At 70.0% G+C, this 19,501-nt stretch overlaps 4 protein-coding genes across 5 annotated transcripts in view; 2 read left to right on the forward strand and 2 right to left on the reverse strand.

Annotated features, from left to right (window-relative positions):
* Nucleotides 1–1,096: 1,096 nt before the first annotated feature.
* Nucleotides 1,097–1,458, forward strand: PSPN (persephin; the record flags this gene model as incomplete). The annotated part of the gene is made up of 2 exons (XM_054179303.1): nucleotides 1,097–1,265; nucleotides 1,297–1,458. Coding segments are annotated over 2 exons (305 nt in total), but the record flags the coding sequence as incomplete, so codon positions are not given.
* A 1,143-nt stretch (nucleotides 1,459–2,601) lies between these two features.
* On the reverse strand, nucleotides 2,602–4,273 carry ALKBH7 (alkB homolog 7). The gene is made up of 4 exons (XM_054179306.1): nucleotides 3,950–4,273; nucleotides 3,557–3,727; nucleotides 2,935–3,059; nucleotides 2,602–2,815 (listed from the first exon to the last, which is right to left on the reverse strand). Exons 1-4 carry the CDS (start codon nucleotides 4,271–4,273, stop codon nucleotides 2,602–2,604), a joined length of 834 nt encoding a protein of 277 aa, XP_054035281.1.
* Nucleotides 4,274–5,352: 1,079 nt separating this feature from the next.
* On the forward strand, nucleotides 5,353–7,725 carry TMED1 (transmembrane p24 trafficking protein 1). Its single transcript, XM_054179307.1, has 4 exons — nucleotides 5,353–5,612; nucleotides 5,887–5,984; nucleotides 6,072–6,273; nucleotides 7,478–7,725. The coding sequence occupies exons 1-4, from the start codon at nucleotides 5,436–5,438 to the stop codon at nucleotides 7,694–7,696; spliced, it is 696 nt and encodes a 231-aa protein (XP_054035282.1). The 5' UTR covers nucleotides 5,353–5,435; the 3' UTR covers nucleotides 7,697–7,725.
* Nucleotides 7,726–10,577: 2,852 nt separating this feature from the next.
* The window catches only part of DNM2 (dynamin 2), a 41,141-nt gene continuing 32,217 nt past the window's right edge, over nucleotides 10,578–19,501 (reverse strand). For both annotated transcript variants that reach the window (XM_054179305.1, XM_054179304.1), the window contains 7 exons: nucleotides 19,210–19,323; nucleotides 17,109–17,218; nucleotides 15,907–16,018; nucleotides 15,459–15,623; nucleotides 13,076–13,308; nucleotides 11,718–11,963; nucleotides 10,578–10,709 (listed from right to left, as the gene is read on the reverse strand). In XM_054179305.1, the coding sequence (XP_054035280.1) occupies nucleotides 10,640–10,709; nucleotides 11,718–11,963; nucleotides 13,076–13,308; nucleotides 15,459–15,623; nucleotides 15,907–16,018; nucleotides 17,109–17,218; nucleotides 19,210–19,323 (1,050 nt within the window). In that variant the 3' untranslated portion in view covers nucleotides 10,578–10,639. The remainder of the gene's footprint in view (nucleotides 10,710–11,717; nucleotides 11,964–13,075; nucleotides 13,309–15,458; nucleotides 15,624–15,906; nucleotides 16,019–17,108; nucleotides 17,219–19,209; nucleotides 19,324–19,501) is intronic.

Genomic DNA, 19,501 nt, shown 5'->3' on the forward strand with positions numbered 1-19,501 from the left:
GACCCCCCCAGAGACCACACCCCCCCCAAAGCATAGGAGACCCCCAAATCCCTGTGTGTCCCCCCCCCATTTTTGGGTCCCCTTAAGAGCTTGCAACCAATTCTGAGCCTCCTCCCTCCTCCCCCTCCCATCTTCAGCTCTCTCCCAGCTCCAGGAGCCCCCTCCCCAATTTCTCCAATCCCCTCCACCCCCCCCCTCCCCCTTTATCTATGGCATCCCCCTCCCCATAAGCAGTTCCCTGCACCCCACCCCCCCCCCAACCATTCCATTCCCCCCTCGCCCCCCCCCCCCAGCTCCATTTTTTGGGTCCCTTTCAGCATTTTTGGCTATTTTCAGCCTTTTTTCCCCCCAGTTGCTGCCAGCTCAGGGCCCCCCCCCTGCTGGGCTGGAATTTGCCTCTCTGGTTCCCCCTCCCAAAGGATTTTTTGGGCCCCCCCCCAAAGAGAGGAATCCCTTCCCTCCCCCCCCCCTTTGTCTGAGTTCTGCTTGGGGGGGGTCTCTGCACCCCTCCCTTGGGGGTATTCATCTCCCCCTGGGGGGGGGGGGGGAGCATTGCCCTCCTGGGGGGGGGCTCTTTTAAGGGGTGTGTGTGGGGTGGGGGTCTCAGCTCCTCCTTGGGGGTGGGGGCTGCATCCCCCACCTGTTCCCCCCCCCCCCCATCAACCCTTTGCCCACCCCCCAAGTTTCCCAGGTGGGTCTGGGGGTGTTCAAACCTCCCCCCCCCCATCTCATGGCAGGGGGGGGGAGCGCAGGGAAGGGTTAAAGTGAAGCCCCCCCCCCCCCCCCCAGGACCCCCTCACCCCAACCCTTCCCAGGTGGGTCTGGGGGGGTGTCCAAATCTCATCTCACTGAGGGGGGGGGGGGGGGGGCTCCCAAGGACCCAGGGCAGGGAAGGGTTAAGGTGAAGCCCCCTCCCCCCCCCCCCGGGGCTATAAAGGCAGCAGCCGAGGCTGGGACTCGGCAGAAGCAGAGCCGGGATGGGAGCCCTGGGAGCCTTCCTCCTCCTCCTCCTCCTCCTCCTGCCCCCCCCCGCCGCCCCCAGCGCCCCCCCCGCGCCCCCCCCCCGCGGCGGGCGGGGCCGGGGGGCCCACGGCAGCCCCTCCCCCGTCGCCGCGGGGGGGCCCCCGGTGCCAGCTGCGGAGCCGAACGCTGCGGGTGCGGGAGCTGGGCCTGGGCTACCCCTCCGAGGAGTTGGTTCGGTTCAGCTACTGCTGGGGGGGCTGCCCGAGCCCCCCCACCAACCACGGCCTGGTGCTGGCCAGGCTGGGGGCCGGGGGGGGCCTGGGGGGGCCCGGGGGGGGCCCGGGGGGCGCCGGGGGGGGGGCCCTGCTGCCGCCCCTCCCGCTACGAGGACGTCGCCTTCCTGGACGAGGGGCAGCGCTGGCACCGCCTCCGGCAGCTCTCCGCCGCCGCCTGCCGCTGCCTGGGCTGAGACCCCTCCCCAAATCCCCTCCCCCCCCCCCCAGAGAGCTGCCAGCCCGGCTCAGGGCACTGTTTATTGCGGGGGGGGGGGAGAGGGGGAGGGGGCTCCAGCCCTGCCCCCCCCCCCCAAATAAACGCCGAGGAGTCGCCGGCAGGGTCCGAGGTGGTCTCTGGGGGGAGAGCAGGGGAGAGGGGAGGGGGGGAAAAGGAGGTGTGGGGAGGGGGCTGTGGTCTCTTTTGGGGGGTCTGGGGGGGGCTGTGATCTCTTTTGGGGGGGGCTGTGATCCCTTTTGGGGGTCTGGGGGGGCTGTGATCTCTTTTGGGGGTCTGTGATCTCTTGGGGGGGCTGTGATCTTTTGGGGGTCTGGGGGGGGCTGTGATCTCTTTTGGGGGGGGCTGTGATCTCTTTTGGGGGTCTGGGGGGGCTGTGATCTCTTTTGGGGGTCTGTGATCTCTTGGGGGGGCTGTGATCTTTTGGGGGTCTGGGGGGGCTGTGATCTCTTTTGGGGGGGGCTGTGATCTTTTGGGGGTCTGGGGGGGGCTGTGATCTCTTTTGGGGCTCGTTGGAGGAGTTATTTGAGGGAGGGGTCCTCAGGAAGGGGTTTGGTGCCCACAGGGGTCTTGGGGGGGGGGGGGGGGGGGGGGGGGTCCTGAGGGGGTTTTAGGCTGCTCTGGGAAGGGTTGGGGGGAGGGGGTCAGGGGAGCTTGAGGGGGGAGGCTTTGGGGGTCCCTGGGGGGAGGTTAAAATCATTGGGGGGGGTCCCTGGGGGTGGGTCAGGGAGAGGGGGTCCTATGAGTATTTGTGGGTCCTGGGGGGGGGGTCAGTGGGTCTGGGGGCTCCGGGGGTGGGGGGGGGGGGCCTCAATGGGTCTGAGGGCTCTGGGGAGATCTCAATGGGTCTGGGGTCTCCGGGGGGGCTCAGCGGGCCGGGGGGCTCCGGGGGGGGTCTCAATGGGTCTGGGGTCTCCGGGGGGGCTCAGCGGGCCGGGGGGCTCCGGGGGGGGGTCTCAGCGGGTCTGGGGTCTCCGGGCAGTCTCAGCGGGTCTGGGGTCTCCAGGCAGTCTCAGTGGGTCTGGGGGCTCCGGGGGGGGTCTCAGCGGGTCTGGGGTCTCCAGGCAGTCTCAGTGGGTCTGGGGGCTCCGGGGGGGGTCTCAGTGGCTCTGGGGTCTCCGGGCAGGCTCAGCGGGCCGGGGGGCTCCGGGCAGGCTCAGCGGGCCGGGGGGGGGTCTCAGCGGGTCTGGGGTCTCCAGGCAGTCTCAGTGGGTCTGGGGGCTCCGGGGGGGCGTTGCGGCAGATGAGGGCCAGGCGCCGGGCGCGGGGCACCGGCAGCCCCCCGAAGAAGGAGGCCTCGGGGGGCAGGATGCGGTGAGTGAAGTCGTAGCGAGCAGCCCCCCTGCCAGGCCAGCAGCGAGAGAGGGGCAGGGGGGGAGGGGAGGGTCACTAAGGCCGGGGAGGGGCTCCCCTCCCCCACTCCCTCCCCAGCAGCGCCCCCGCCCGGGGGGAGGGGCTCACCGCAGGACGTAGATGGAGCCAGGCTCCAGCAGCAGCTCCAACCACAGCCCCGGGGCCCCGCAGGCCTCCAGCCGCAGGACGCTGGCCGAGAGCAGAGACAGCCCCGCGATGGTGCAGCCGCAGAACTGCAGGGGGCGCTGCGGAGTCAGCGCCGGGGCAGGCCGGGGGGGGTTGGAAGGGCAGAGGGAGGGTCTCGGGGCGGGGGAGGGGGCTGTCTGAGGGGATCGGAGGTGGTGCAGGAGGGATCTAGAGGGGGCTGGGGGAGGGGAAATGAGGATCTGAGGGGGTCTAAGAGGGGATCTGGAGAGGCTTTAGGGGGTCTGGGGGGGGTCTAGGAGGGGCTGGAGAGTATTTAGGGGGTCTAGGGGGGGTCTGGAGAGGCTTTAGGGGGTCTGGGGGGGTCTGGAAGGAGCTGGAGAGTATTTAGGGGGTCTAGGGGGGGGCTGGAGAGGCTTCAGGGGGCCTGCGGGGGTGGAAATTGGGGGGGTCCGAGGGGCATCCAGGAGGGGCTGGAAAGGCTTTAGGGGGTCTGGGGGTGGAGGGAAGGGTCCAGAGGGATTTGGGGGTCTCTGGCTTGGCGGGAGGGGTCGGGGGGGGAGGGTCCGGGGGAGGGGGTTCCCACCTTGACGCTGTCCACGTGGGGCCGAACCTCGCCCCGCGGGTGCAGGTCGAGGACGTGGACCAGGGGCAGGGGGGGCCGGGCCGGGGGGAAGGCTGCGGCCATGCGGCTCAGCACCGCCCTGCCCGCGGCTCCCCAGCGCCCCCGCTCGGTCTCCCGGTACCCGGTGATGGCCTGGAGTGGGGCGGGGGGGGACACGGCGGACACTGTGACCCCTACCCACGATCACCTGCCCCTGCCCCCCAACAACGGAGACCCTCCCCAAGCCCCAGGACCTCCGAGGCCCCCCCTCAAGTCCGAGGTCCTCCGGGACCCCCCCCGCAAGGATCCTGTCCCCGCTTGACCCCTGTGACCTCCCCCCGTGACCTCCGTCCCTCTCTCCCCGTCCCGGCTCACCCCATCCCAGTGGTCGAACTGGTACCGCCGCCGGCTCAGCTCCGGCTCCAGCTCCCGCAGCAGCTCTGCCTCCTCCCCGGGCCTCAGGAAGCCTCCGCGGACCAGGGCCAGGCCCCGCAGCCTCCTCTCCAGCTCCGGGCTGGAGGCTCGGAGCAGCCCCGGATCCGCCTCCGCCTCCGGCCCCAGCTCCAGCGAGGCCTCCTCAGCGCCTGCCGCCGCCGCCGCGACCCCGGGAGCGGCTCCATCCCCAACGCCAGGCCCCGGACCGCCGCTGGCCGCTCGCCGCTGCCGCAGCCGCCGCCATAGGCCGCCCGCGCGGTGCATGCCGGGAGCAGAGCCTGGCGCTGGGCGAGCGCTGAGCACAGCGACCCCGTGCGGCCCGGAGGAGCCTGGCGCCGACTGCGCTATGAGCGCAGCTGGGAGAGCGCTAACACAGCGACCCCGTGCGGCCCGGAGGAGCCTGGTACCGACTGCGCTATGAGCGCAGCTGGGAGAGCGCTAACACAGCGACCCCGTGCGGGCAGGAGGAGCCTGGCGCCGACTGCGCTATGAGCGCAGCTGGGAGAGCGCTAACACAGCGACCCCGTGCGGGCAGGAGGAGCCTGGCGCCGAGTGCGCTATGAGCGCAGAGCCCCAGCGCGGACAGGGGGAGCCTGGCGCTGGGCGTCAGAGCTTTTTGGGGGGGCCCCTGGGGGCGGCCTGAATGTGATCGTAGCGGGGAAGAAACGACAGGATGGGAACTGGGCTAAGGGGGGGCATGGGTTTGGGGGGGCTTTGGGAGTTATTGGGGGGACATAAAATGATCACACATTTGACCCTCGCTTGATCCCCCCCCCCCCCCCAAGCCCCCCCGAGCCCCCCAAATCCATGTCCCCTCCCCAGCCCAGTTCCCAGCCCGTCCCAGATCTGCCCCAGGGCTCCCAAACTGCTCCCAGAGGTCCCCAGAGCTGCCCCAGGCCCCTCTAAATCTGCCCCAGGCCCCTGCAATCTGCCCTGGAGCCTTCAAATCTGCCCTGAGCCCCTCCAAATCTGCCCCAGGACCCTTCAACTCCGCTCTAGGCCTCTCTAAACCTGCCCTAAGCCCCTGAAATCTGCCCCGGACCCCCTCTGGCCTTCCGCCTCAGGCCTCCCGCGGTGCATTGTGGGACTCGAAGTCCCCTCAGGAGAGGCGAGCGCGGCCCCCGCGCGGAGAGGGACACTGAGGGGGAGGAGGGGCGGGCGCTGGCCCCGCGTCCACCAATGAGAAGTCAGAACGCGAAAAGCCGGGAAGAAGCAACCAATTAGGGAAGAGCATCGCGGAGGGGAGGAGGGGCAGGGCAAAGCCGCTGCTGCTGCGAGGGCCTCAGGCTTGAGGTCGTCTAAGCGATCGCCTTAAGCCCGCCGCCCACCACCACGCGCAGCCTCGCCGTTCCCGCCTCGGGCACCTGCCGTAGCCACCCGCGCCGCGCGCGGAGCGGGGCCTGCTTTAAAGGGGCCGCGCGGCGCAATGGCGGCGCCGTGGCTCTGGCTGCTGGCGCTCGGCGCCGGGCTCGCCGCTGCCGCCGCCGCTGCCGCCGCGCCGCCGCCACCCGACGCCGAGGTCACGTTCGTGCTGCCCGCCGGCAGACGGGAATGCTTCTACCAGAGCGCCCCCGCCAACGCCTCCCTAGAGGCCGAGTACCAGGTACAGGGAGCGGGGACGGAGGGGCGGGGCTTAGGCCTCGGCCCCGGTGATGGGGGCGGGGCTTGGGACGGATCCGTACCGGAGAGGGCGTGGCTTCTAGCGGGCCGGTACCGAGCGAGGGCTTGGGCCGGCAGCGGAGGGTTTGGGGCCAGTTAAACGGGGAAGGTTCCTGGTCCCAGGAGGGGCCGCAGCCCCCCGGGCGATGGCAGCTCCCCCCCGTGCCGGTACCACCACCGCCCCCGCCCCGCTGACACCGCCCCCGCGTCCCCCGCAGGTGATCGGTGGGGCCGGGCTGGACGTCGACTTCTCCTTGGAGAGCCCTTCCGGGCGGCTGCTGGTCAGCGAGTCCAGGCGCTCCGACGGCGTCCACACGTGAGACCACCGCCCCCCCCGGCCACACCCCCGGCTCCACCCACGCCCCCCCCCTGACCCCCTCCGTGCCCCCCTTCCCCCCCGCAGGGTGGAGCCCACCGAGCCCGGCGACTACCGGCTCTGCTTCGACAACTCCTTCAGCACCATCTCCGAGAAGTTGGTTTTCTTCGAGCTCATCTTCGACAGCGCCCAGGAGGAGGAGGAAGAGGAGGAGGAGGAGGAAGGAGACGCCTGGGTGGAGGCAGCAGAGCCTGAGGACGCTCTGGACGTCAAGATCGAGGACATCAAGGTGAGGATGAAGGCCTCCAGGTCCCTCAGCCGGAGGGGAAGGGACGGCAGAGGTGCTGGTGGCGTCTCGGGGTGGGGGGGTTGGGGGGTGGGGGTCAGCTTAGCCACAAGGAGCAATTTCTGCCCCTTTTGAGGCTTGGTCCAGGCCTGGCCCAGGCTGCCCAGGGGCAGTGCTGGAGCCCCCAGCCCTGGAGGGGTGTCCAAAGCCTGGAACTATGGTGCTGAGGGCAAGGGGCTTGGAGCTATCCCCGGGGCAGGGCTGGAGGCGTCCCCGGGGCAGGGCTGGAGCTATCCCCTGGGCAGGGCTGGAGCTGTCCCCGGGGCAGGGCTGGAGCTATCCCTGGGGCAGGGTTGGAGCTGGCCCCGGGGCAGGGCCGGAGGCGTCCCCGGGGCAGGGCTGGAGCTGGCCCCGGGGCAGGGCTGGAGCTGTCCCCGGGGCAGGGCCGGAGCTATCCCCGGGGCAGGGCTGGAGCTGTCCCCGGGGCAGGGCTGGAGCTGTCCCCGGGGCAGGGCCGGAGCTGTCCCCGGGACAGGGCCGGAGCTATCCCCGGGGCAGGGCCGGAGCTATCCCCGGGGCAGGGCCGGAGCTGTCCCCGGGGCAGGGCCGGAGCTATCCCCGGGGCAGGGCTGGAGCTGTCCCGGGGCAGGGCCGGAGCTGTCCCCGGGGCAGGGCCGGAGCTGTCCCCGGGGCAGGGCTGGAGCTATCCCCGGGGCAGGGCCGGAGCTATCCCTGGGGCAGGGCCGGAGCTGGCCCCGGGGCAGGGCCGGAGCTGGCCCCGGGGCAGGGCCGGAGCTGTCCCCGGGGCAGGGCCGGAGCTATCCCCGGGGCAGGGCCGGAGCTATCCCCGGGGCAGGGCCGGAGCTGGCCCCGGGGCAGGGCCGGAGCTGGCCCCGGGGCAGGGCTGGAGCTATCCCCGGGACAGGGCCGGAGCTATCCCCGGGGCAGGGCTGGAACTGGCCCCGGGGCAGGGCTGGAGCTGTCCCCGGGGCAGGGTTGGAGCTGTCCCCGGGGCAGGGCCGGAGCTGTCCCTGGGGCAGGGTTGGAGCTGTCCCCGGGACAGGGCTGGAGGCGTCCCCGGGGCAGGGCTGGAGCTGGCCCCGGGGCAGGGCTGGAGCTATCCCCGGGGCAGGGCTGGGGGCGTCCCCGGGGCGGGGACAGCTTGGAGCCCCCTCCCACGTCCGGGACTGCCTCTCGCCGAGGTCAGGAATCGATCGAGACCATGCGGGGGCGGCTGGAGCGCAGCATCCAGATGCAGGCTCTGCTGAGAGCCTTCGAGGCTCGGGACAGGAACCTGCAGGAGAGCAACCTGGGCAGGGTCACCTTCTGGTCTGCCTTCAACCTGGGGCTGCTGCTGCTGGTGGCCTTCCTGCAGGTCTATACCCTCAAGAGCCTCTTCGAGGACAGGAGAGCCCTGCGGACCTGAGGCAGGGCACGGACGGACACCCGGACAGGGCACGGACAGTGGGGCGGAGCCTGCCCGGTTCCCGGGGTCCCTGCCCGGCCCCTGGGGTCCCTGCGCGGCCCCTGGGGTCCCAGCCCGGCCCCTGGGGTCCCTGCGCGGCCCCTGGGGTCCCAGCCCGGCCCCTGGGGTCCCTGCGCGGCCCCTGGGGTCCCTGCCCGGCCCCTGGGGTCCCTGCCTGATCCTACAGCCCCTGCCCAGCCCCTGGGGTCCCTGCCCGGCCCCTGGGGTCCCTGCCCAGCCCCTGGGGTCCCTGCCTGACCCTACAGCCCCTTCCCGGCCCCTGGGGTCCCTGCCCAGCCCCTGGGGTCCCTGCCCAGCCCCTGGGGTCCCTACCCAGCCCCTGGGGTCCCTGCCTGACCCTACAGCCCCTGCCCAGCCCCTGGGGTCCCTGCCTGACCCTACAGCCCCTGCCCAGCCCCTGGGGTCCCTGTCCAGCCCCTGGGGTCCCTGCCTGGCCCCTGGGGTCCCTACCCAGCCCCTGGGGGCCCTGCCTGACCCTACAGCCCCTGCCCGGCCCCTGGGGTCCCTGCCCAGCCCCTGGGGTCCCTACCCAGCCCCTGGGGTCCCTGCCCAGCCCCTGCAGCCCCCAGAGGGTCTCTGAGCTGCCTGGCAAGCAGGAGAGGAAGGGTTTGGGGTGACCCCCCCCCCCCCGGGATTTCCTCCTTGGGGGGTGGGGTGGGGGGTGTGGCATCTCAGCTCCCTGCCCCCCCCGGGGTGGGTGGGGGAGGGGATTTGCTTCAGCTAGAGCTGGGGCTGGGGGCTCAGGGGAGGGGCTGAGACCCTCCCCCAGGCACGGGGGGAGGGGGAAAGCCAAAGCCAAAACCTCTCAGTGCCATCCTCCTGCCCTCCCCCCTCCCCCCACCAAACCAAAGCCTTAACCCCTCCCCCCCCCCATCCTTTGCCCCCTCCCCAAGCCCCCCCCCCCGCCCCCCCCCCAGGCCAGGCCCTGCTCCTCTTTTTTCCCTTTATTTGCACAGTTTTTAGTTCATTAATTGGGGCTCAGGCCGGAGGCACTTCGTGGGGGGGGGGGGAGGGGAGAGGGGGGAGGGGACAGGAGGTGACAACATCCATCGGGGGGGGGACACACACCCACCCACACCCCCACACCCTTTCCCTCCCCCTCCCCAAATCACGATGGGGACCACCCCAGCCTTCCCCCCTCCCCCAAGCTGAGGACCACCCCCCAGCAGCTGGGGGGGGGGTGGGTGGGTAGTAGGGGGGGGGGGTTGGTTAATGGATTAATTGGGGTGCTGGGAGCCCCCCCCCTCCCCCCCCCCAACACCTCACTGTGGGGGGAGGAGGTTAAGGCAGGGCTCTCCCCTCCCCCTCCCCCCCCAACCCCAGGCTGCTACAAACTGCGGGGGGGAGGGGAGGGGGGGGAGGGGAGGGGAGGGGAGGGGGGGGGGGGGCAGGATTTTTTTTGCCTTTTCTTGGGTTTTTTATACAAGCAGAGTCCTGAACAAATATTTACAACCTCGGGGGGGGGAGGGGAGGGGGAGGGGGAGGGGGGGAGGGGATGGGGGGGGCACTGAACAAAAAAAGCCCCCCCCCCAAAAAATAAGGCAGCAGTGGAACTTAGGGGGAGGGGGAGGAGAGACCCCCCCCACACACCCTGGCACACACCCCCCCCTCCCCCTCCACTTTTGAGCCCCCCCTCCCTCACTTTGAGGACCCCCACCCCCTCACCTTGAGACCCCCCCCCCCCATACACACATAGAGACCACCCCCCACCCCCTCCCCAAATACTTAGCCTCAGGGCTGGGGGGGGGGGGGTTGAAGGCTCTCTCCTCATCCTCAGGGTGAGGAGCTTGGGGGGGGGGCAAAGGGAAATGTTTCAAGGGGGGTGGGGGGGGATGTGTTGTGCCCCTCCCCCCCCATTTTAGTCCAGTTTGGAGGTGGAGCCCCCCCCCCTCTCCCCCCCTCCCCTCCCCAAAAAGGGTTGGGCCAGGCTGCAAGGTGGGGGGGGGGGGGAGGGGAGGTGGGGGAGGGGATACCTGAGGTTTGCTGCCAGGCTGGCAGCTGGGGGAGGGGGTTTTATTTGGGGGGGGGTCCAGCTCTGGTTAGAAGCCCTTTTGGGGGGGGGGGGGGGGGATGGGAGGGGGAGGGGGAGGGGGAGGGGGGGGAAGAGCTCCAGAGGGCAACAAATGGATCCTGAAAGCTATAAAATTCCTGGAACCTGGACCCCTGGAGAGGAACAAAATGGCCTGGAGGGGGAGGGGGAGGGTTGGGGGGAGGGGGCTTAGTGGGGGGGGGACCCCCTCCCCCCTCAATTTCTGCGGTTTCCATCAATATATTAATACAAAAATTCTCCTGGGGGGGGGGTGGGGGGAGGGGAAATTAGGGATTGGGGAATTCTGCTCAGCTGCAGCTGACCCAAGGCCACCCTGGGGGGGGGAGGGGAGGGGGGAAAGGAGAGGGGGGAGGGGAGGGGGAAGGAGGGGAGGGGGATTCCCACAAAGTGCAATAATGGACACCCCACCCCCCCCCACGACCACCCCTCCCCCCCCCTAAATAGGGATAATCTGAGGGGGGAGGGGAAAGAGGGAATTGGGGGGGGGGGGGATTGGGGAGGGGGGGAGGAGGGTTTGGGGAGGGGGAAGGGGTTTGGGGAGGGGGGAAGGGGTTTGGGAGGGGTCTGGAGTGGGCTCTGGGGGAGGTTTGGTGCTTTTGGGGCTCTCCCCTCCCTTCCCCCCCCCCCCCCCCCCCCCCCCCGGTGCCGCCCCCCCCCCCCCTCCCCGGACGCTCTGCGCCCCCTGGCGGGCGGCGGCGGCAGCTGCGGCTCCGCTGAGCTGAGCTGGGAGGGGCCGAAGGTGGGGGGCGGGGGGGGGGTGGGGAGGGGGGAGGTCCCCTCTGTGTCCCCCTCCCCACCGATCAGCCCAGGGCCCGGGGGGGACCCCCCTGGGGTTAGTCCAGCAGGGAGGGCTCGGCAGGGCGGATGATGGTCGGGCGGCTGGGGGCCGCTGGGGGTCTTCGGCTGCGGGGGGGAGAGAGGAGGAGGAGGAGGGGGGGGGGGGTGGGGGTGGGGGTGGGAGGGGGCCGCTCAGCTCCCTGGCACAGCTCAGCCCTGCCCCCCAAGCCTGGCACCAAGGTGGGGGCCAAGAGCTGCCACCCAACCCAGCAGCTGCCAGCTCCTGCCCACCCAACCCACCCCAGGGAGCCCCCAGCCCCCTGGTGCCCACCCCAGGACCTCCTGGTGCCCACCAAGCCCACCCCAGGGAGCCCCCAGCCCCCTGGTGCCCACCCCAGGACCTCCTGGTGCCCACCCAACCCACCCCAGGGAGCCCCCAGCCCCCTGGTGCCCACCCCAGACCCTCCTGCTGCCCACCCAACCCACCCCAGGGAGCCCCCAGCCCCCTGGTGCCCACCCCAGACCCTCCTGCTGCCCACCCAACCCACCCCAGGGAGCCCCCAGCCCCCTGGTTGCCCACCCCAGGACCTCCTGGTGCCCACCCAACCCACCCCAGGGAGCCCCCAGCCCCCTGGTGCCCACCCCAGACCCTTCTGCTGCCCACCCAACCCACCCCAGAGAGCCCCCAGCCCCCTGATGCCCACCCCAGGACCTCTTGGTGCCCACCCAACCCACCCCAGGGAGCCCCCAGCCCCCTGATGCCCACCCCAGGACCTCTTGGTGCCCACCCAACCCACCCCAGCGAGCCCCCAGTCCCCTGGTGCCCACCCCAGGACCTCCTGGTGCCCACCCAACCCACCCCAGGGAGCCCCCAGCCCCCTGGGTGCCCACCCCAGGACCTCCTGCTGCCCACCCAACCCACCCCAGAGAGCCCCCAGCCCCCTGGTGCCCACCCCAGGACCTCCTGGTGCCCACCAAGCCCACCCCAGAGAGCCCCCAGCCCCCTGCAGCCCACCCCAGGACCTCTTGGTGCCCACCCAACCCACCCCAGGGAGCCCCCAGCCCCCTGGTGCCCACCCCAGGCTCTGCCGGTGCCCTCCCCAGGGAGCCCCCAGCCCCTTCCCCGTCTCTTACGTGGGCACCCCGGGGGGCACTCCGGGGGGGACGCGGGCCGGGCGCGATGGGATCTGCGGGGGGGCCGCGAAGGGGTCGGCCCCGAAGAGCCCCTGGGGCGCGGGGCGCAGCGGCACCGGCGGCGCGGCCAGGGCGGGACCCCCGGCGGGGATCGGCAGCAGCGGCGGCCCCGGCGTCGGGCCCCGGACGGCTGGGGGCCGGCCCGGGGGCGGGATGGTGGCCGGGGGCCGGCGCTGGGGCGGGGGGCTGCGGGACACAGGGGCGGCGTCAGGACCCCGGCCGCGGGCGGGGGGCTGCGGTGTGGGGGTGGAGGGGGGGAGGGGGCAGTCCGAGGCGGGAGAACCTCCGACGGCAAAGCCCCGCGGCCAGCCCGGCCCCCACCGGGACCCCCGGGGCCTGAGCAGCTCCGCGGCAAACACAGCTCCAGGACCCCCACCCCCAGGTCCCCTACCCCCGGGACCTCCACCCCTAGGACCCCCACCTCCAGCTCCTCCATCCCCACCTCCAGGTCCCCCACCCCCAGGTCCCCCACCTCCAGGTCCTCCTCTCCTCCATCCCCACCTGTGGGACCCCCACCCGCGGGACCCCCACCCCCACCTCCAGGTCCTCCTCTCCTCCATCCCCACCCCCAGGATCCCCACCCCCACCTCCGGGACCCCCACCCCCACCTCCAGGTCCTCCTCTCCTCCATCCCCACCCCCAGGACCTCCATCCCCACCTGCGGGACCCCCACCCGCGGGACCCCCACCCGCGGGACCCCCACCCCCACCTCCAGGTCCTCCTCTCCTCCATCCCCACCCCCAGCACCACCATCCCCACCTGTGGGACCCCCACGACCTCCAACCCCAACTCTAGGTCCTCCTCTCCTCCATCCCCACCCCCAGGACCTCCATCCCCACCCGCGGGACCCCCACCCGCGGGACCCCCACCCCCACCTCCAGGTCCTCCTCTCCTCCATCCCCACCCCCAGGACCTCCATCCCCACCTGCGGGACCCACACCCGCGGGACCCCCACCCCCACCTCCAGGTCCTCCTCTACTTCATCCCCACCCCCAGGACCTCCATCCCCACCTGTGGGACCCCCACCCGCGGGACCTCCACCCCCACCTCCAGGTCCTCCTCTCTCCATCCCCACCCCCAGCACCACCATCCCCACCCGCGGGACCCCCACCCGCGGGACCTCCACCCCCACCTCCAGGTCCTCCTCTCCTCCATCCCCACCCGCGGGACCCCCACCCCCACCTCCAGGTCCTCCTCTCCTCCATCCCCACCCCCAGCTCCTCCTCTTCCCCAGCTCCTCCCCCACCGCCACCTCCCTCCCCTCCTCCCCTTCACCCCCGGGGGCGGGGGGGCGGCACCTGTGGCTGGGGCCGGTCTGGAGCCAGGTGTCGTCGACGGGGGGCGGCACGGGGGTGGTGACAGTGCTGGTGCTGATGTCGCCGATGATGCTGAGAGCCTCCTTCAGGGCGTGGTACATGCGCAGCATCTCCTCCCGGCGCTGCGCCTGCTCCGCCGACTCCTCCATCAGGCTGCCCTGGTCGGCCGAGGAGTAGAGGAAGGCCAACAGCTCCGAGTGGATGAAGTCCTTGGTCTGCGGGAAGGGCACCGCAGGCTCAGCCCCGGCCCGGCGCCGCCGCCGCCAGGGGGAGAGAGCCACCGGCGGCCTGCAGCAGGTCCCCGGAGGGCCCAAGGTAGGGCCGGGAGGCCGCCGAGAGAGAGGGGTTGGGAGGGGGCTGGGTGGCTGCGTGCAGCCCAGGGGCATCCAAGCCCACCAGGAGCACCCAGCCCAGGGGCATCCAAGCCCACCAGGAGCACCCAGCCCAGGGGCATCCAAGCCCACCAGGAGCATCCAAGCCCACCAGGGGCACCCAGCCCAGGGGCATCCAAGCCCACCAGGAGCATCCATCCCAGACTCATCCCAGACCACCAAGAGCATCCAAGCCCACCAGGGGCATCCAAGCCCACCAGGGGCATCCAGCCCAGGGGCATCCAAGCCCACCAAGAGCATCCAAGCCCACCAAGAGCATCCAAGCCCACCAGGAGCATCCAGCCCAGGAGCATCCAAGCCCACCAGGAGCATCCAAGCCCACCAGGGGCATCCAAGCCCACCAGGAGCATCCAAGCCCAGGAGCATCCAAGCCCACCAGGGGCATCCAGCCCAGGCTCATCCAAGCCCACCAGGGGCACCCAGCCCAGACTCATCCCAGCCCACCAAGAGCATCCAAGCCCACCAGGGGCATCCAGCCCAGGCTCATCCAAGCCCACCAGGAGCATCCAAGCCCACCAGGAGCATCCAGGCCAGGCTCATCCAAGCCCACCAGGGGCATCCAAGCCCACCAGGAGCACCCAAGCCCACCAGGAGCACCCAGCCCAGGCTCATCCAAGCCCACCAGGGGCACCCAGCCCAGGCTCATCCAAGCCCACCAGGAGCATCCAGCCCAGGCTCATCCAAGCCCACCAGGAGCATCCAAGCCCACCAGGGGCATCCAGCCCAGGAGCACCCAAGCCCACCAGGAGCATCCAAGCCCACCAGGGGCATCCAGCCCAGGAGCACCCAAGCCCACCAGGAGCATCCAAGCCCACCAGGAGCATCCAGCCCAGGCTCATCCAAGCCCACCAGGAGCATCCAAGCCCACCAGGAGCATCCAGCCCAGGCTCATCCAAGCCCACCAGGAGTATCCAAGCCCACCAGGGGCACCCAGCCCAGGCTCATCCAAGCCCACCAGGGGCACCCAGCCCAGGCTCATCCAAGCCCACCAGGAGCATCCAAGCCCACCAGGAGCATCCAAGCCCACCAGGAGCATCCAGCCCAGGCTCATCCAAGCCCACCAGGGGCACCCAGCCCAGGCTCATCCAAGCCCACCAGGAGCACCCAGCCCAGGCTCATCCAAGCCCACCAGGGGCATCCAGCCCAGGCTCATCCAAGCCCACCAGGAGCATCCAGCCCAGACTCATCCAAGCCCACCAGGGGCATCCAGCCCAGGCTCATCCAAGCCCACCAGGAGCACCCAGCCCAGGCTCATCCAAGCCCACCAGGAGCATCCAGCCCAGGCTCATCCAAGCCCACCAGGAGTATCCAGCCCGGGGGCATCCAAGCCCACCAGGAGCATCCAGCCCAGACTCATCCAAGCCCACCAGGAGCATCCAGCCCAGGCTCATCCAAGCCCACCAGGAGCACCCAGCCCAGGCTCATCCCAGCCCACCAGGAGTATCCAGCCTGGGGGCATCCAAGCCCACCAGGAGCATCCAGGCCAGGCTCATCCAAGCCCACCAGGGGCACCCAGGCCAGGCTCATCCAAGCCCACCAGGGGCACCCAGCCCAGGCTCATCCAAGCCCACCAGGAGTATCCAGCCTGGGGGCATCCAAGCCCACCAGGAGCATCCAGGCCAGGCTCATCCAAGCCCACCAGGGGCACCCAGGCCAGGCTCATCCAAGCCCACCAGGAGCATCCAGCCCAGGCTCATCCAAGCCCACCAGGAGCATCCAAGCCCACCAGGAGCATCCAGCCCAGGGGCATCCAAGCCCACCAGGAGCACCCAGCCCAGGAGCACCCAAGCCCCCAGGAGCATCCAGCCCCAACCTCCCCCAGCCCCAACCTCCCCCAGCCCCAAGCTGTTGGCTGGAGCTGGGTGAGGTCGGCTGAGTCCTTCTGGAGACCCCCAGCTCCCCCCTCCCCATGTGCTTGGCAGGAGGCCTCCTGGCCCTGGTCGGGGGGGGGTCTCCCCCAGCCCCCCACTCACGTTATTGATCATGAGGTGCATGATGGTCTTTGGCATGAGGTCCCTGATGGACTTATTGATGATGGCCACGTAGGAGTCCACCAGGTTGCGGATGGTCTCCACCTGCCGCTCCAGCTGGGGGTCCATGGAGAAGGTGTTCTCCTGGGCACCTTCCTCATTCTCTGTCTGGGAGGAGGGGGGAAGCAAGACCTGAGACCCCCCCCCCCCACACACCTCAGAGCCAGCAGCAGCTTTCCAACCCCCACTGGGAGCCCAGAAGCCCCCAGCCCCACTCTGCCTCCCCGCCTGGGGTAGGGGCAGCCGACGGAGCTCAGCCTCCTGCCCCGGCTGGGCCAGGAGCTTCTCCCCACCCCGGGGGTGGGGGGGGTGGGTGGGTGGTGGTCCCAAGGAGCCCCTCCCTGGGGGCTGGGGGGGCTGGGAGGGGGTGGGGGGAGGGCAAGGCTTTTACTTGGTCTTTCTCAGGGTAGACCCCAGCCCGCAGGAAGGAGGCCTTCCAGCTGTCCACATCCTCCTGCGAGTCGCAGGCCAGCTCGATCTGCCTCAGGTCCTTGTAGACGTTCCTGGGGGGGGGGGGACAGCAGCTGGGGGGCAGCAGCACAGCCTGGGGGGGGGGGAGGGGGAGGGGCCTGGCCTGGGCCTGCCCACCCCCAGCGACCCCCCCCCCCAGGAACCTTAGGGGCTTCAGATCCACACACACCCCCCCAGGAACCCCAGCAGGTTCAGACCCTCCCCTCCAGGAACCCCAAGAGGCTGCAGATCCTCCCCCTGGGCAGCCCTTCCCTTCCCCACCCTGGGCAGCCCTTCCCTTCCCCACCCTGGGCAGCCCTTCCCTTCCCCACCCTGGGCAGCCCTTCCCTACCCCACCCTGAGCAGCCCTTCCCTTCCTCACCCTGGGCAGCCCTTCCCTTCCCCACCCTGAGCAGTCCTCTCCCACCCTGGGCAGCCCTTCCCTTCCCCACCCTGGGCAGCCCTTCCCCACCCTGGGCATCCCTTCCCTTCCCCACCTTGGGCAGCCCTTCCTTTCACTACCCTGGGCAGCCCTTCCTCACCCTGAGCATCCCTTCCCTCCCCCACCCTGAGCATCCCTTCCCTTCCCCACCTTGAGCATCCCTTCCCTACCCCACCCTGAGCATCCCTTCCCTTCCCCACCCTGAGCATCCCTTCCCTTCCCCACCTTGGGCAGCCCTTCCCTTCCCCACCCTGAGCATCCCTTCCCTTCCCCACCCTGAGCAGCCCTTCCCTACCCCACCCTGGGCAGCCCTTCCCTTCCCCACCTTGGGCAGCCCTTCCCTTCCCCACCCTGAGCATCCCTTCCCTTCCCCACCCTGGGCAGCCCTTCCCTACCCCACCTTGGGCAGCCCTTCCCTTCCCCACCTTGGGCAGCCCTTCCCTACCCCACCTTGGGCAGCCCTTCCCTTCCCCACCTTGAGCATCCCTTCCCTACCCCACCCTGAGCATCCCTTCCCTTCCCCACCCTGGGCAGCCCTTCCCCACCCTGAGCATCCCTTCCCTTCCCCACCCTGGGCAGCCCTCTCCCACCCTGGGCAGCCCTTCCCCACCCAGCCCAGAGATGCTCCTGGAGGTCCTCTGGGGCTCATTTTCAGCCCCCCCCCGGGCATGGGAGGGCTCTGGGGGGTGCCCAGTGCCAACCTCTGCTCGGTGTTGAAGATGGCAAAGATGTGCTTGGTGGACATGAAGCCCTTCTCCACGTCCCTGATCTTCAGGTTGTCCAGGGGCAGCATGTACTTCTTCTCCTTCTCCTGCCAGGGGGGCACAGGGGCACAGCCTGGCACCAGCAGCTGGCACCACCCCCACCCCCACCCCAGTGCCAGGCAGCAGCTCCCTCACCACAGCTCCACCCAAGAGCTTCTCTTGGCTTGGCCCAGAGCAGCTGGAGGAGGCCTGAGGAGCACCAAGAAGCCACCAGAGAAGAGGCCTTGGCTCCTCTCTTGGCATGGGGTGGAAGCAGATCCCACCAGATCCTGGCCCAGCACCTCCATGGATCCCTCTGGAGCTGCTCTGGATCCCTGGGTGGATCCAGGAGCACCAAGAAGCCACCAGAGAAGAGGCCTTGGCTCCTCTCTTGGCATGGGGTGGAAGCAGATCCCACCAGATCCCAGCCCAGCACCTCAATGGATCCCTCTGGAGCTGCTCTGGATCCCTGGGTGGATCCAGGAGCACCAAGAAGCCACCAGAGAAGAGGCCTTGGCTCCTCTCTTGGCACAGGGTGGAAGCAGATCCCACCAGATCCCAGCCCAGCACCTCAATGGATCCCTCTGGAGCTGCTCAGAAGCCACCAGAGAAGAGGCCTTGGCTCCTCTCTTGGCATGGGGTGGAACCAAATCCCACCAGATCCCAGCCCAGCACCTCAATGGATCCCTCTGGAGCTGCTCTGGATCCCTGGGTGGATCCAGGAGCACCAAGAAGCCACCAGAGAAGAGGCCTTGGCTCCTCTCTTGGCATGGGGTGGAAGCAGATCCCACCAGATCCCAGCCCAGCACCTCCATGGATCCCTCTGGAGCTGCTCTGGATCCCTGGGTGGATCCAGGAGCACCAAGAAGCCACCAGAGAAGAGGTCTTGGCTCCTCTCTTGGCATGGGGTGGAACCAGATCCCACCAGATCCCAGCCCAGCACCTCCATGGATCCCTCTGGAGCTGCTCTGCATCCCTGGGTGGATCCAGGAGCACCAAGAAGCCACCAGAGGCCTTGGCTCCTCTCTTGGCATGGGGTGGAAGCAGATCCCACCAGATCCCAGCCCAGCACCTCAATGGATCCCTCTGGAGCTGCTCAGAAGCCACCAGAGAAGAGGCCTTGGGTCCTCTCTTGGCACGGGGTGGAAGCAGATCCCACCAGATCCCAGCCCAGCACCTCAATGGATCCCTCTGAAGCTGCTCTAGATCCCTGGGTGGATCCAGGAGCACCAAGAAGCCACCAGAGAAGAGGCTTTGGGTCCTCTCTTGGCACAGGATGGAACCAGATCCCACCAGATCCCAGCCCAGCACCTCAATGGATCCCTCTGGAGCTGCTCAGAAGCCACCAGAGAAGAGGCCTTGGGTCCTCTCCTGGCATGGGATGGAAGCAGCTCCACCAGATCCCAAGGGATCACTTTGGGAAGCCCTTTCCAGGCAGTGCTCAGCTCCTGGGGGGTGGTGGATCCCAAGGGATCACTTTGGGGAAGCCCCTTCCAGGCAGTGCTCAGCTCCTGGGGGGTGGTGGATCCCAGGGGATCACTTTGGGAAGCCCTTTCCAGGCAGTGCTCAGCTCCTGGGGGGTGGTGGATCCCAGGGGATCACTTTGGGAAGCCCTTTCCAGGCAGTGCTCAGCTCCTGGGGGGTGGTGGATCCCAGGGGATCACTTTGGGAAGCCCTTTCCAGGCAGTGCTCAGCTCCTGGGTGGGGTGGATCCCAAGGGATCACTTTGGGGATGCCCTTTCCAGGCAGTGCTCAGCTCCTGGGGGGTGGATCCCAAGGGATCCTCTCCGTGGTGGAGCTCCGGGATGTGCTCAAACCCTCCCTGGCTGCTCACCCCCCCCCCAGTGCCCATCCCATGGCAGATCCCCAGCGGATCCCAGCGGATCCCAGCGGCCTGGAGCCCTGGGCTTGGCTCTGCCCCCTCCATGGGAGCCCTGCAGGAGCTGAGGGACGCAGCCCCGGGCGCTCGACCCTTCGATCCCTGCCCCTCCCCCAGCCCTGGGATCCGCCTGCCCAGAGCCCCTGGATCCCAGGGGATCCTGGGGGATCCAGCCCTCACCTCCTCATCCTTGTACCAGGAGAGGGACTCAGCAGTCAGCACGAACCAGTACTCCTTGGAGCCTCCCTTCATGATGCTGATGTTGTTGATGGTCAGCCAGCCCCTGCGGATCACCTGCGGGCGAGCAGCCAGGGGCAGCACCGGGGGGGGGACCCCCCCGAGGTGCAGGACCCCCCCCAGGGGTGCAGACCCCCCACCCAGGGGTGCAGAGCCCCTCACCCCCCAAGCCCTGCCCCCAGCAGCAGCAGACCCTGGGCCAGGCAGCTCCCAGCTGCGAGCGAAGGGCTGAGGG

The sequence above is a fragment of the Dryobates pubescens genome, unplaced genomic scaffold, assembly GCF_014839835.1.
Source record: "Dryobates pubescens isolate bDryPub1 unplaced genomic scaffold, bDryPub1.pri scaffold_103_arrow_ctg1, whole genome shotgun sequence".
Lineage (NCBI taxonomy): Eukaryota > Metazoa > Chordata > Aves > Piciformes > Picidae > Dryobates > Dryobates pubescens.

Excerpts from the sequence above, each read along its gene's own strand:
- TMED1 (XM_054179307.1), top strand. The coding sequence starts at position 5,436 with ATGGCGGCGCCGTGGCTCTGGCTGCTGGCGCTCGGCGCCGGGCTCGCC. Across the intron at positions 5,985-6,071 it reads CGCTCCGACGGCGTCCACAC|GGTGGAGCCCACCGAGCCCG; the intron begins GTGAGACCACCG and ends TCCCCCCCGCAG. Across the intron at positions 6,274-7,477 it reads TCAAGATCGAGGACATCAAG|GAATCGATCGAGACCATGCG; the intron begins GTGAGGATGAAG and ends CGCCGAGGTCAG.
- ALKBH7 (XM_054179306.1), bottom strand. The coding sequence starts at position 4,273 with ATGCACCGCGCGGGCGGCCTATGGCGGCGGCTGCGGCAGCGGCGAGCG. Across the intron at positions 3,060-3,556 it reads CCCACGTGGACAGCGTCAAG|TTCTGCGGCTGCACCATCGC; the intron begins GTGGGAACCCCC and ends CGCCCCCTGCAG. Across the intron at positions 2,816-2,934 it reads GGCTCCATCTACGTCCTGCG|GGGGGCTGCTCGCTACGACT; the intron begins GTGAGCCCCTCC and ends CTGGCCTGGCAG.